This window comes from Ochotona curzoniae, unplaced genomic scaffold (assembly GCF_017591425.1).
Source record: "Ochotona curzoniae isolate NIBS_2020 unplaced genomic scaffold, NIBS_Ocur_1.0 patch288, whole genome shotgun sequence".
Lineage (NCBI taxonomy): Eukaryota > Metazoa > Chordata > Mammalia > Lagomorpha > Ochotonidae > Ochotona > Ochotona curzoniae.
Window position 1 is genome coordinate 1 of NW_024466848.1, and position 12,287 is coordinate 12,287.

A 12,287-nucleotide genomic window follows, 5' to 3' on the forward strand; every position below is an offset into this window, starting at 1 on the left:
GTGTCACCTCACACTGGGTGCCCACACCCTGCAGGTTCCGGGCTCCAAACACCCCTGGGCTCGGGGTTTTAGATAAGGGATGGGAACACGAACCAGGCCCCGCCACAGCACATCGGAAGCCAGGTTCAGTCATGGCTTCTCTGAGCAGCCAAGGTGGGACTCCAAACCTACACGCACCCATCTGTATTGTTCTGGGGACAGCCCTGTGGGGCGCCTGGACTCCCATCTCCCCAGAGAGCAGCAGTACCTCCACCCCCTGTTCTGTATCCTCCTCCTCCCCTTCCTCCTCCTGCTGCGGGGCAGGGCAGGCTGGGCGTTCCTGCTGTTCCTGCCGCTCTTGTCGCCCCTGCTGGAAGCTGGCAATGGCTTTGCGGTCTTTCTGTCGCTTGGCGCGCATCACCTGGCAGCTCAGGTCCCGGCTGGAGGCGTTGATCTCAAAGATGGTCTGCGGAGGGCACACTCAGGAACTCTGCCTGCGGGCCACCCACCCCGCCCCCAGCTGGGGGAGCTCTGGCATTCCTGATGGGCACACTTGGTGGCATCTGCAGGGCAGTTAGGAAGGGAGGCTGAGGAGGGCAAGCTACCTGCCATAGGCCACGCAGCCGGAGAAAGCTGGGGCTCCCAAGAACACCACTCACGACACTGGCTACCTGCAGACCTCTGCTGGCCAAGGGCATGTTGTCCCGTCTCAGCCCCACGGCCCTGAGTCTGCCTGCCCCGCAGTGAGTGATGGTGCCAGGGCTTCCTCTGAGGGGCACACAGAACCAGGGCTGGGGGCTGCCTGGGGCCCAGAGTGCAGCTCTAACCCGGCCCAGCCGTGGCGGTCACTCACCGTCCGTGCACGGTACTTCTTAATGCTGTCCACCAGCTGTAGGCGCTGCAGCTCCTCCTGCTGGCAGCGTGAGCCTGGCAAGAGGGCAGTGTGAGCCCAGGCCCTGCCCCGCTGCCTGCCCACCTCCGGCCCTGGGCACCGGACTCACTGAAGAGCGGGTGCAGGCCCAGCGCGGCCAGGTCCAGTTCCTTGGTCCTCTTGATGGACTCGGGCGAGGGCGCGGGGCGCGAGCGCACGTACTGGCGCTGTGCGTTGTCGGCCACACGGCCCAGGCTCCTCAGCTCCAGCTTGGCCTCCAGGCTGTGCTGTAGGCTGCAGTCCTCGTCGTCCACCACGCTCTGTGGCACCCGGCCCAGCACGCCGTCGTCCCCTGCCAGCCCACGCAGCGCCCTGGTCACAGGCTGCCCTCTGACCCCCATGACTGCCCCCTACCCCGCCCCCAGGCCCCAAGCCAAGGAAACAGTGACAGGGCTGCCGTTGTGGCCCAGCAGCCAATATCCCTAATCAGATCGCAGGTTCAGGTCCTGGCTGCTCTGCTTCTCATCCAGCTCCCTGCTAATGGTCCTGGGAAGGCAACAGAGGATGACCCAAGCGCTTGGGCCCATGCCACCCATGTCACCCAGATGATGGCTCTGGGCAGGCCCAGCCTTGGCTGCAAAGGCATTCGAGGAGTAAACCCAAATGGAAGTGGATGGAAGATTTCTCCCCCCATCATTTCTGCCTTTCCAATATATAAAATTAAAATGAGTCTTTTAAGAAAACTACTCAGCTACAATAGAAATGCTGGCAAGGACAGCAGCAGCCAGCAGCCACGACAATTAACGCCGAGTGCCTGGAAACAGGGTGTGACCAGCCACAGCAGGGGCTGTGCCCAGGGCTCTGCGGCTGAATGGAATTCTGAGCCCTCCCAGAGCCTGGACAGGCTGTGTCCTGCCTCCATGCCCTCCGCCCTCCACTCACCTGCGGGTTCCTCACTGGGGTAGGCAAGAGCCAGGGAGCGGCCCAGGAACAGGTGTAAGTCCAGCAGGTAGGGGAGCTCGTCTGGGGCCACCAGAGAGTAGGCTGTGCCACTGCGGCCGGCCCGGGCCACGCGGCCTATGGAAGGGATGGTCAGGTTTTTGCTGAGTGGAAGATCTCCAACCCAACACCAGAGCTGTGTGCGGGGTGACCACACAGCTTAGGCCCCTGCCTGTTTATGCAAATAAAGTTTTACTGGCACCCAGCCCTGCTTGCTGGTTCACCTGAATGGCATGCAGAGCGGCCTACTGAGCCCTAGGTGCTCACTGCCAAGCACCACGGGAGGGACAGGGTGACAACAGGAAGAGCTCACATCAAAACTGCTGTGTCCAGCTGTGTGGACCCACGGGTTCGCGCTGGGTTAGTCTGTCACCTGGAGACTGACGAGTCCCTGCCCTGTGCCGTGGGTTGTGGGGTTGAGTAAGTTCCCTGGGGAGCCGTGGGGACATGGGCCATGACCCCCGGCCCTGCTCTGTGGCTGGCGCCTGCTGTGGTGACAGGGCTGTGGCCACCAAGTGGGAACCAGGCCCTGGCCCGGTGCCTTCTGGCAGCCATGCTCGTCTTTCTGGTTCTCCCAGTGCACACAGATAAGCAGTGGGTGCACTGAGTCCCCTCCCCTGCCACCATCTGCCCTGGCGCCTCAGAACGTGACTTTGGCTGGACCCAGGGTCACTGTCGGCCTCGTCAGCCAAGATGAGGCCACCCCAGAGGGTGGACACCTGCACCCGACACAGAGGGGACATCTGGGGACTGACAGAGATGTGGCAAGAAGGATGGAGGGAGTGCAAGCATGCAGGAGTGGGCTGGCAGTGTGAAGCTGAGAGCAGAGACCACGAAGACCACACATGGCCCCCGACCCGCAGCACGGAGGACACTTGGGCCTGCAGAGGCAAGACACGCAGGGGAACCCTGTCTGTGCGATTTCACTACAACAGCCCAAGTAACGCACAGGCTTTTCAACAAACCGCAGTGATGGCTGTGCGGCTGGCCACCAAGACCCCCAGGACCCCCGCACAGCATCTGGGCTTGTTTCCTGGCTCTGCCTGCCAACTCCAGCTCCGGCCGTGGCAGAGCTGGCCGGCAGCAGCGAATGGCCCAGGTTCTCTGCATCCTGTCCACCCATGTAGGAGACCTGGGTTACGTTCCTGGCTCCCAGACTTGGCCCGGCCCAGCCTCTCCTGCTACTGCAGCTGCTGATCACCAAGGAATGAGCCACGGGTGGCACCTTCGTCCCTACCTCTCTCAGAAATTTTTGTTTGGTGGGCCTGGCGTAATGGCTCAATTGGCTAATCCTCCCCTAAAGGCGCCAGTTCATGTCTCAGCTGCTCCACTTCCCATCCAGCTCCCTGCCTGTGGCCTGGGAAAGCAGTCGAGGACGGCCCAAGGCCTTGGGACCCTGCACCCATGTGGGAGACCTGGAAGAAGCTCCTGGCTCCTGGCTTCAGATCGGCTCAGCTCTGGCTGTTGCGGCCACTTGGGGAATGAATCAGCGGACAGAAGATCTTCTCTGTCTCTCCTCCTCTCTGCATATCTGACTTTGCGATTAAAAAAAACTTTAAAAAATTTTTTTGTTTTGTTTTTAAAAATAATTTGAAAGGAAGAGTAACTTAGAAGGAGAGAGAGGTCTTCCATCCATTGCTTTATTCCCCAGATGGCTTCAACAGCTGGTGCCAGACCAGGCCACAGCCAGGCGCTGGGCACTTAACGCGGGTCTCCGACGCACGCTGGCCTGAGCACTGGGCCAGCCTCTGCTGCTGTCTTGGGCCCATCCGCACAGAGCTGGATTGAACATGGAGCAGCTGGAACTCATCCCGACGCTCAGGTCGGGTGTCACAAGTGCTGGCTTGTTCCACTGCGCCACGATGACAATCCTCTCACAAGCAAGGACAGAGCAGGGCCCTGATGGGACAGAGCTCCAGGGGGGTGGCTGTGAGACTGCACTGGGCAGGACCCAGGCAGCAGACCGGGAGATGGGGGGCACGAGCCGGGGGCGCACAGGGTGGCGAGGGGGCTGCTTACCCACACGGTGCAGGAACAACTTGCCCTTGGCAGGGAAGCTGTAGTTGATGACATTGTCCAGCAGGGGGATGTCCAGGCCCCGGGCGGCCAGGTCCGTGACGATGAGTGTGGAGCACTTGCCGTGCGTGAACTTGGCCAGGTTGATTTTACGGGCCGTCTGGTCCAGGGCACTGTAGATGTGGGCGCAGCTCACGCCCTGGGCCGTCAGCAGCTGTTCAGATGGAGCAAGGATGGCGGGGTGGTAAGATCACTTGGGCCAGGACCAGGAGACCCCAACCCCACTGGATTTTCCCGCCCCACAGGAAAGTCCAGTGGCAAAGGAGATGCTGTGTGCCACGGCTCCCTCAGGTCCATTAGACTTGTGGCGGGAGCTTAGCCCATGCCTCGCCTTCCTTGTCTGCAGAATGGGACACCGCTGGCCCCATGTGCTTAGGTGAGAGGGTTGGATGGATGCACAGAGGTGTAGTGTGGTGGATACTCCGCAATGCCCCTCTGCAGCTGTTACCCCGGGCACCACGGCAGCCCCCATGGCTACGCAGAGGACACACCGTGAACGCATACTGAGTGGAACCTGTGACATGAGCCCTCAGGTGGCTGCCCGACGGGGCAAAGGGGTGGGGGCGGGCACAGGCTCTGGGCACAGTGCCTCCCTTGGCTTTGGTCTGGCCAAAGGCCACATGGACCATGCAGCTGAGCAAACGCATTGGGCTGCTCCACATGACCTGGGCCTTCCCACAGCTCACTGCACACAGGGTTTAAAAAAAAAAAACTCCAAAACAAAAAACAAAGCCATACTGGACACTGAAAATCTACCATACAAAATAAGAACAGGCTGGCAGGGTGCCCACTGGCCTGGGCAGGAGGGGAAGACGGACGATTGCTGGGCACGAGCTGGTGCCAGGGAGCTCAGACAACGGCTGCCACAATGAATCAATTTAATCAAATCAAATGCATGTTGACCAGTAGCTAAACACCCACTCCAAGACACAATTTCACCAAGTTAGTATGTCTTTTTCATAATAAATAATTGAATAGACAGTGGGAGTGGGCAAGGAAAGAATCATTATATTCTTAGAATTGTGTCTATGGACCCTAGCGAACCTGTTAAAAAAAAAAAACTAAACAAAAATAGCCTTGAAGCCCTGTGTCCCATTCTGGTGCTTCCCTCTGGTGGCCACACGTGGAACTGCGGGCAAGGTTCCAGATGGAGAAGAAGGTGCTACAGGCAGGGTCCCCCGGGGTCCGCCCCAGCCAGACCCTGCCCACCTCAGTCAGGTACTCTGCGTGGTGCTTCGTGGCCACAAACACCACCGTCTGGTCCTGGGGCCGCACCACGTTACGCAGCAGGTGAAGCAGCACGGCGGCCTTGGTGTCCTCACGCACCAGGAAAAAGGAAGTCTGTAGGGAGAAGGGTGGGCAGTGCGGGTCCCCAGGAGCTGCAAGGCCCGCCAGGGAAACGGGGGCAGGCCCAGCCTCACCTTAAGCTGCTCGTTGAGTTTGGCATCCACGTCCAGGCGGATGAGCACAGGCTCCGTGAGGCCTGTGGAAGGAACAGGATCGGGGGTCTCTGAGGGCAAGACCCCTTCCCCACCCTACAACGCATCACCCTGGGCTCCCTACCCCGAGTCAGTGGCCCCCAGCCCACTCACCTGCCCGAGCAAACTCCACCAGCAGTTTGGGCAGTGTGGCGGAAAACAGCACCGTCTGGTGGCCCCCAGGGAGGCGGCCGAGGATTTCCTGCAGCTGCTCAGCAAAGCCCATCTCGAAGAGCCTGAGCGGGCCGGGGAGGAGAGGGCTCCTGATGGCACAGCAGGCTGACACCCCTGGTCACCCCATGGCAGGCGGGAGCGCCACTGCCAGTCCCAGCTGTTCCCCTTCCCATCCAGCTCCCTGCTGACCTGCCCAGGAAGCGGTGGGAAGATGGCTCAGGTACTTTGCGCCCCTGCACCCATGTGGGAGACCCAGATGGAGTTCCAGACTCTGGGCGCTGGCCTGGCCCTGGGCATTTGGGAGGCACACTGCCTCTGTCAGTGCCTTTGAAGTAAGTCATCTCATAGATAGGAGAGGCCGGAACAAGCATGAGCAGCCCTCACTGTGTGCTAGGCTCGGCTCCGTGCGCATGATGAGGCCACCCATCCATGGGTGACGGAGGAAGCCGGGCCTCGGAGACCCCAGTGGCCGCTCCAGCCCGCTGGCAGAGGCAGCAGGGCGAGGCTCTGCCCCAGCCCGAGTCCTCTGCGATTTATCCTGCAGACAATCCCAGCCAGGGGCCCTGGCGCCGGGCTCCCGTGCAGCCCCCTCACCTGTCGGCCTCGTCAAACACGACATACTCCACACTCTGTAACTTCAGGTTCATCTCCACGGCCACGTGCACCAACCGCCCTGGGGTGGCGATGATTCTGCCAGGGGTGCAATGGCCGAGTCACCCACCACCGGGCCCTGTCCCCCCCGGCCACCTGGGGGCAGACCCCAGCCCTCACCCCTGCTCCACACACTCACATGTCGGGATTCTCGTGTAGGGCCGCAAACTGGTCTTCCATTCTGGGGAGGGGAGAGGAGGGGAGTTGGGGGACAGAACAGGCTCTGTAGTTTCTCCCTTCCCACAACCAAGTGCCAAGCTGAGCTCTGACCCTCACCCCAAAGAACACTGACCAGAGAGGGAAAGCTAGTGCTGAAATACTAGGCAAAGGCATTGCTCCAACAGGAGACGCAAGTGGAATCACACAGAACTGTGACAAGCAAGGGTGCTCAGAGGACGGGGTCACCCCAGATCCCCCCTCCTACTCCACAGCAGCGGAGCTGCCCATGATGCCCCAGCAATGAACACTGCCTGCATCAGCCAGGTTAGACTGCCACCCAGGCCCCTCTGCCACCATGTGCCCTTGTCCTGACCAGGGCAGACTGGAGCCAGGTCCCAGCTCCACCGTGTCCTCAGGCATGGTGGACACCTTGGCTTCTGTGCACATATGACACACCCCTGGGCATCCAGGACAGTGGCTATGTGCAGGCACTGCTGACCAGCCCGGTGCCCATGAGAGCCACGGGGCAGGGATCTTACTTGTCTCCTCCAAGGATCAGGGCCGTCTTGAGGCCGGTGAATTTGCCCAGCTGTGGAGACACAGGGAGAGGGTGAGGGGGGCTGCTGGAGCTCATGCCTGGGCACCCCAACCCCTCAGCTGCCCGCTGCTAGGGCCCACCTCTTTGGTGAACTTCATGGTCTGCAAGGCCAGCTCCCGGGTGGGCGACAGCACCAGTGCACGGGCCCCAGTCTGGGCACTGCGGGCCTTGAGCCGCTCGAACATGGGCAGGAGGAAGCAGGCCGTCTTGCCACTGCCCGTGCGGGCCATGGCCACCACGTCCTTGCCATCCAGGATCACGGGGATGGTCTGCAGGGGTACGGGGATACAGAGGGAGGGTCCCTGATCCTATCCCCACAGGCCCCATCCTTGGGGTGACTCCGGCTCAACCTCCTGACCGGCGCCTTCCCAGAACCCCGTCTGAGGACACCAGCATGCACCCAGAGGGACAAGGCATGTGGGCAGGGGCTCAGCAGCAGGAGGTCTCCCAGTGGGTGGGCTCCGAGGGCTGCCAAGAGACCCTTACCTTCCTCTGGATGGGCGTCGGCACCTTATAACCCTTCTTCATGACACCCTTGAACACGGGGTAGCTCAGGCCTGGAGACACGGCAGCCGTCAGGGTCACCGGGCACAAATGAACAGCAGAGGGGAGCAGCCATGGAACAGAAAGGCTAGCCGGCACTTGGGGAGACGCACCTGCCCACGGCCAACCCTATTTGCGTTCCGATCTGGGCACAAGATGTATGAGCTGGACGGGGGGCCAAAGCTGGGAACTTGGGTGGCGGACGCCCAGCTCCATGAGTCACCATGGCTGTCCCTCAAAGCCCACACTAACAGGAACCCGGAACCTCAGGTACAGCTGGGATTCGAACCCAAGCACTCTGAGGTGGAAAGTGGATATCCCCAACAACACCTGCCCCCCCCGGAACCCTCAGAAGGTCACAAGACGAGGGCTGGGATGTTGTGGTACACGGGGCATGGCCCCACTGGCTGGCCGGCTCACCCATGGACTGGAAGCCCCCCGACTTCTTCTTCCTCTGCTGGGCCCGCACCATCTGCCGGGTGTCCAGCTCCACGTCCGAGGCGCACTCCGAGCTGGGAAAGGTAGGCAGGGCTCGGCTGGGGCCCGGCTAGGAAGAATCAACAGGGGCTGCGTCACTCTTGGTGGGTGGACCAGGTCAGCAGGGAGGAGCAGGGCCCAGGGCAGATGCCCCCGGCATGCCCTGCAGAGGCACGGCCTGGGCCTCTCTCTCTGCCAGCTGTGAGACCTGGCCTGGGAGGATGGCAGATCTTCACACCTGTCCCTCCATCATGCCAAGGTTACAGGCTTTGGTCCCAAAACTATTCAGAAGCTACTGCTACCGGGAAACGAGGGTGCCAGTCGCTGGCCCAGAGGGTTAACAGGATGCAACGATAATTCTGTGCCCTGAGCCTGCAGCCTGGCACGCAGCCATGCATGGCTAAGATCTTGTAAATAATAATAATACTTTGTTCGTGGGGACGCCACTGTCTCCATCCACCAGGACCTCCTCCCCGAGAACGCCCCAAACGATCCAAGTGGGAATGGCACCCGCACTTCTCATTGGACCGACGGGCACTCGGATCCGTCCCCCGGGCAGGCAGGAGCCAATGAGGGGGACGCGATGGAGGCCAGGCCCGACCCCGGGGAAGCAGCGGGAGAGGCAGGCCCCGAGACGCGTGTTCAAGCCGGCCGCCTTCCCCACGCGCTCTGCCCAGTCCACTGCCCAGCTGGGGAAACTGAGGCCGTGGGGAGCTGCCCGGACCCGCCACTAGGGTCCCCCACGCGTGTCCCACCTTTCGGGCCCGGGTGTCATCTTCCGCCTGGATCTCAAACTCGCCGTCCTCCGAGTCGCTGTCGCGGGCCTGGGAGGCCGCGCCCCTGCGCTGCCGGAGCCCTTTCTTCTTCCTCCACTGGGCCATGGCGGGTCGCGTCCCCGCTCCGGACGCCGCGCGCGTGCCGGCCGCCATGCGGGCCCCGGCGCAGGGAACCCGGAAGTGGGCGTGGCCTGTGGGACGAACCAACTGTGCAGCCGAGGCCGGGGGGGAAAGGAGGATGCTCCTTGGGCACCCGCCACGAAGACAGAAGGCCTCGACGCTGCACGCCGCGCTCCAGCAGCCGCCGGACGCCTAGGCCAGCGACGGGCTCACGCTCCGGGGCTGGCACGGCAGGTCCGTGTCTCGGGGAGCGGGAGCATGGAGTGCGGCGTCCCCCCCGCGGTGTGGATGGGTCTGGCCGGGGAGGTCCTGCTGCCTGGGACCGGCTTTGGGTTGCAGGGTGGCTGCGCGCGCTGGGCGCCTGTCGCTTAGTGCCCTTGCTGCCCCGGGTCACCGGGACCGAGCTGTTGGAGCTGCGACGGAACCCTGGGATGCAGCGCGCACCGACCTGTGTGGGCCGCCCGCGAGCCGGGGTGCTCAGGTAGGGAGGAGGAGACCCCTGGCGTGACACGGGGTGTGGGCGTAGGGGCTCCGTGACGATGTGTGTGGGTGCACATCACATTCAGGTTGTGCCTCCCGCCTTGCAGTTGGCCGGGTGTGACCCGCACGTGGCGCTCCGCCTTCTGACGCCTCGGCTTTGGGGTCCGTCCGGCGAATGGATGGGATCCTAGCTGCTTCCCAGGGCTTTGGAGAGGATGAAGCGAGGCTATGCCTGCTGAGCTCTTTGCACGAGGTAGGCGCAGGGTCCGTGGCGGCCGTGGTCGTCCCCCGTCTGCCCCCTCAGGGTGTGGAAAGCTGCCTGCGTCTCCCGCTGGCATGAAGCTCTTTCTGTTTCCGGGCTGCAGCACTCCATTCCCCAACAGGACAGGACACCCCTAAATGTCCGTAACGCCCCCCCCCCCCCACTGGGCGCAGGCAGCTGGCCTTCCCCCGGGAGAGGGAAGGAGGCAGCCAGGCCTCTTGGCCCTGGGAGGGGACCTTTGTCTGCCAGCCCTGCTGTTGGCTCAGCCATGGCTCCCTGATCCCCTTTCCCAGGGAGCCCCGGCGGCAGGGCCTGGAAGGCAGGGCGCACCTATGGTCACCTGTGACTGCGGACAGCATGAAGCCCCCGGAGGAGCCGGCCAGCGGCAATGGGATGCGTCGCTGCCGGGTCAGGGTCAGGGCCAGGGCGTCCTATGTGGATGAGTCTCTGTTTGGCAGTCCCGCGGGCACCAAGCTGCCCCCACCAGACTTTGACCCACCCTGGGTGGAGACAGCCCGCCCAGCCAGAGCAGTGGTGGGCTCAGGCACATCGAGGACCCCAGCAGCCAGGGGGAACTGTGAGACCACAGCGTCTGGGGGCAGCACCTCGACCCTCACACCGAAGAAGAAGAACAGATACAGGTAATGGGATGGGGAGAGGTGCCTGAGGGTCAGTCCCAACCCTGACCTGGGGCAGGCACCTTGAACAATCTGATCTCCATGTGGGAAACAGGACCAGGGACCCTCCACTTGTGGGACTGGCGGGAGGGGTAAAGGAGGGAGGAGCATGGGAACCCAATACGGGGAAAGGTTGAGACAGTGCGCACAGGCCATGAGACCATGACCCTGGTGGACCCATGTGGGAGTGCCCGAATTTGGCAGGTAGTTCTGGAAGTGGGCCTGGCTGCTTTGCAGGAGCAGGTTAGAAAGACAAGCTGGTGGGCAGTGGTGCTTACTGCTGGGTGACTTGGATTTGAGGGAGGTGTCTAGTTTGGAGCCACTTGGCTCTCACCCCCCCCCCTTTTTGCAGGGGGGTTGCTTTGGCTGTGGGGGAAAGAGGGAAGTTAGCAAGACTGCATGGCGGTACGCAGGCATGCCCAGGGTGAGCTGGAAGAGCTGAGAGTGGCTAGGCTGGGGAGATTTGCTGGGTTAGCAACAGAAGTAGTAACAGTTGCCAAATGGACCCCTCTGCAGGCAGACTCTGCCTTGCACAGTCGGACCACACAGCAGCAGGGGCCATGGCTCAGCTGATGAAAAACTCCAGCAAGTAGGAAAAACTAAAGACTCTGGTTACACTAACTGGGACAGCAGAACTGACTAGAGCAGCCCAAGGGCTCTGGGGCTCATGCTGCCCTTGGACATCTGCCTCCTCAGGGCACCTCTGCCCTGCATCTCCACCCCGGCCCAGCAAGCACAGGTGGCAGAAAGTCATCTTCCTGGTAGCTTCAGCAAAGGGCAGACCTAGGTCAGGTGGCCTCTTCTGAGCCAACCAGCATGGCAAGGCAATGGAATATGCAAATTGGCCAGGCAGGGCTTGAGGGGGGGGGGATGCAGAATGGGGTCCAGGTGGGAAGGGGCCGGTGGATCGGGATTGGGCGTGTTCAGGGTGGTATGGCCGTAGACCAACTGGGGGAACAGTAGCAGGGAGGAGCCGACAGATCCTGTGAGGCATGGCCTAGCTGGGATGCCCAGCTAGATGGCAGGGACTCCTTGGCTGCTGCTGCATGTCGGACGGGGGCTGTGAAGCCCCCCTCAGCTCACTGCCTTTCTCTCCCAGACTCATCAGCCACACTCCATCTTACTGCGACGAGTCGCTCTTTGGCCCCCGGCCTGAAGGCAGCAGCTGGCAGACCTCATGGACGACAAAGGGGAGCACAGCCAAGCTCCATACACTCCTCTGGACGCCACCACCCACCCCCAGGGAGACCCCACTGCGAGCAGTGCATCCCACTGCTGCTGCTGCCGCCCCGGGGACAGAGCCCAGGGTGCTGGGAGAGCCCAGAAGGCGGTCCCCTGGCCCCGTGGGCTCCCCACGCCTGCAGGGGCGGGCGCGCTCCCCTTCCCTCCCTTGTCTCAGTGGTCCTGACTCCGCTCACCCCACGTCCTGTACCCCCGATGCGCGTGAGCCTCGGAATCCCAGGCTGTCCACATCGGGGGTGACCTTCCGGAGCCCACTCGTGACACCCAGGGCGCTCGCCGTCAGCATTTCAGTGCCAACGACTCCCCGACCAGGAGGCATTACCCAGAAACCAAAGCCTCCGTGGAAATGAGGGTCTTTTGTCAGCTTTGCCCGTGGGGGTTTGGCTGGGGCAGGGATAGACTGGGCAGCCCCCACCCCACCTTACCCCCTCCCCCTGGAGCCAGCACAGTCGTGCCTCCCCGCTGCTCCCTGCTTCGCTCCAAGCTGTGTACTGTGGGGCATTTCTCCAGCTGTCAGCCACACTTCAACTCAGTGCCAATGCAGGGGCTTCTGCCTCTCCATCCCGTGAGACTGGTCATGCTGCCCAGCGTGTGTAGCCCGCGTGGGGTGTCCTTCCCCCTCCCTTCCAGCCAGGCCTCTGCTCAGGGTGGGCTGGGTGGGAGTCTGGAGGCACGGGCGCCTCTGTGGGTGGTATGTGGGTGAGCGCGTCTCATGTTAACAGTCA

At 62.4% G+C, this 12,287-nt stretch overlaps 2 protein-coding genes across 2 annotated transcripts; one reads left to right on the forward strand and one right to left on the reverse strand.

Moving 5' to 3' along the window:
* Nucleotides 1–111: 111 nt before the first annotated feature.
* LOC121167018 (ATP-dependent RNA helicase DDX54-like) lies at nt 112–8,934 on the reverse strand (the record flags this gene model as incomplete). The annotated part of the gene is made up of 15 exons (XM_040996373.1): nt 8,761–8,934; nt 7,949–8,075; nt 7,472–7,542; nt 7,066–7,254; nt 6,927–6,976; nt 6,368–6,409; nt 6,172–6,267; nt 5,518–5,639; nt 5,347–5,408; nt 5,135–5,266; nt 3,869–4,079; nt 1,793–1,927; nt 981–1,202; nt 833–906; nt 112–445 (listed from the first exon to the last, which is right to left on the reverse strand). Coding segments are annotated over exons 1-15 (2,041 nt in total), but the record flags the coding sequence as incomplete, so codon positions are not given.
* Nucleotides 8,935–9,233: 299 nt separating this feature from the next.
* On the forward strand, nt 9,234–11,912 carry LOC121167016 (RBPJ-interacting and tubulin-associated protein 1-like). The gene is made up of 4 exons (XM_040996370.1): nt 9,234–9,382; nt 9,489–9,634; nt 9,937–10,284; nt 11,420–11,912. Exons 3-4 carry the CDS (start codon nt 10,001–10,003, stop codon nt 11,910–11,912), a joined length of 777 nt encoding a protein of 258 aa, XP_040852304.1. The 5' UTR covers nt 9,234–9,382; nt 9,489–9,634; nt 9,937–10,000.
* Nucleotides 11,913–12,287: the final 375 nt, after the last annotated feature.

Coding starts and splice junctions, on each gene's coding strand:
- LOC121167016 (XM_040996370.1), top strand. CDS start 10,001: ATGAAGCCCCCGGAGGAGCCGGCCAGCGGCAATGGGATGCGTCGCTGC. Junction 10,285..11,419: donor AAGAAGAAGAACAGATACAG/GTAATGGGATGG, acceptor TTTCTCTCCCAG/ACTCATCAGCCACACTCCAT.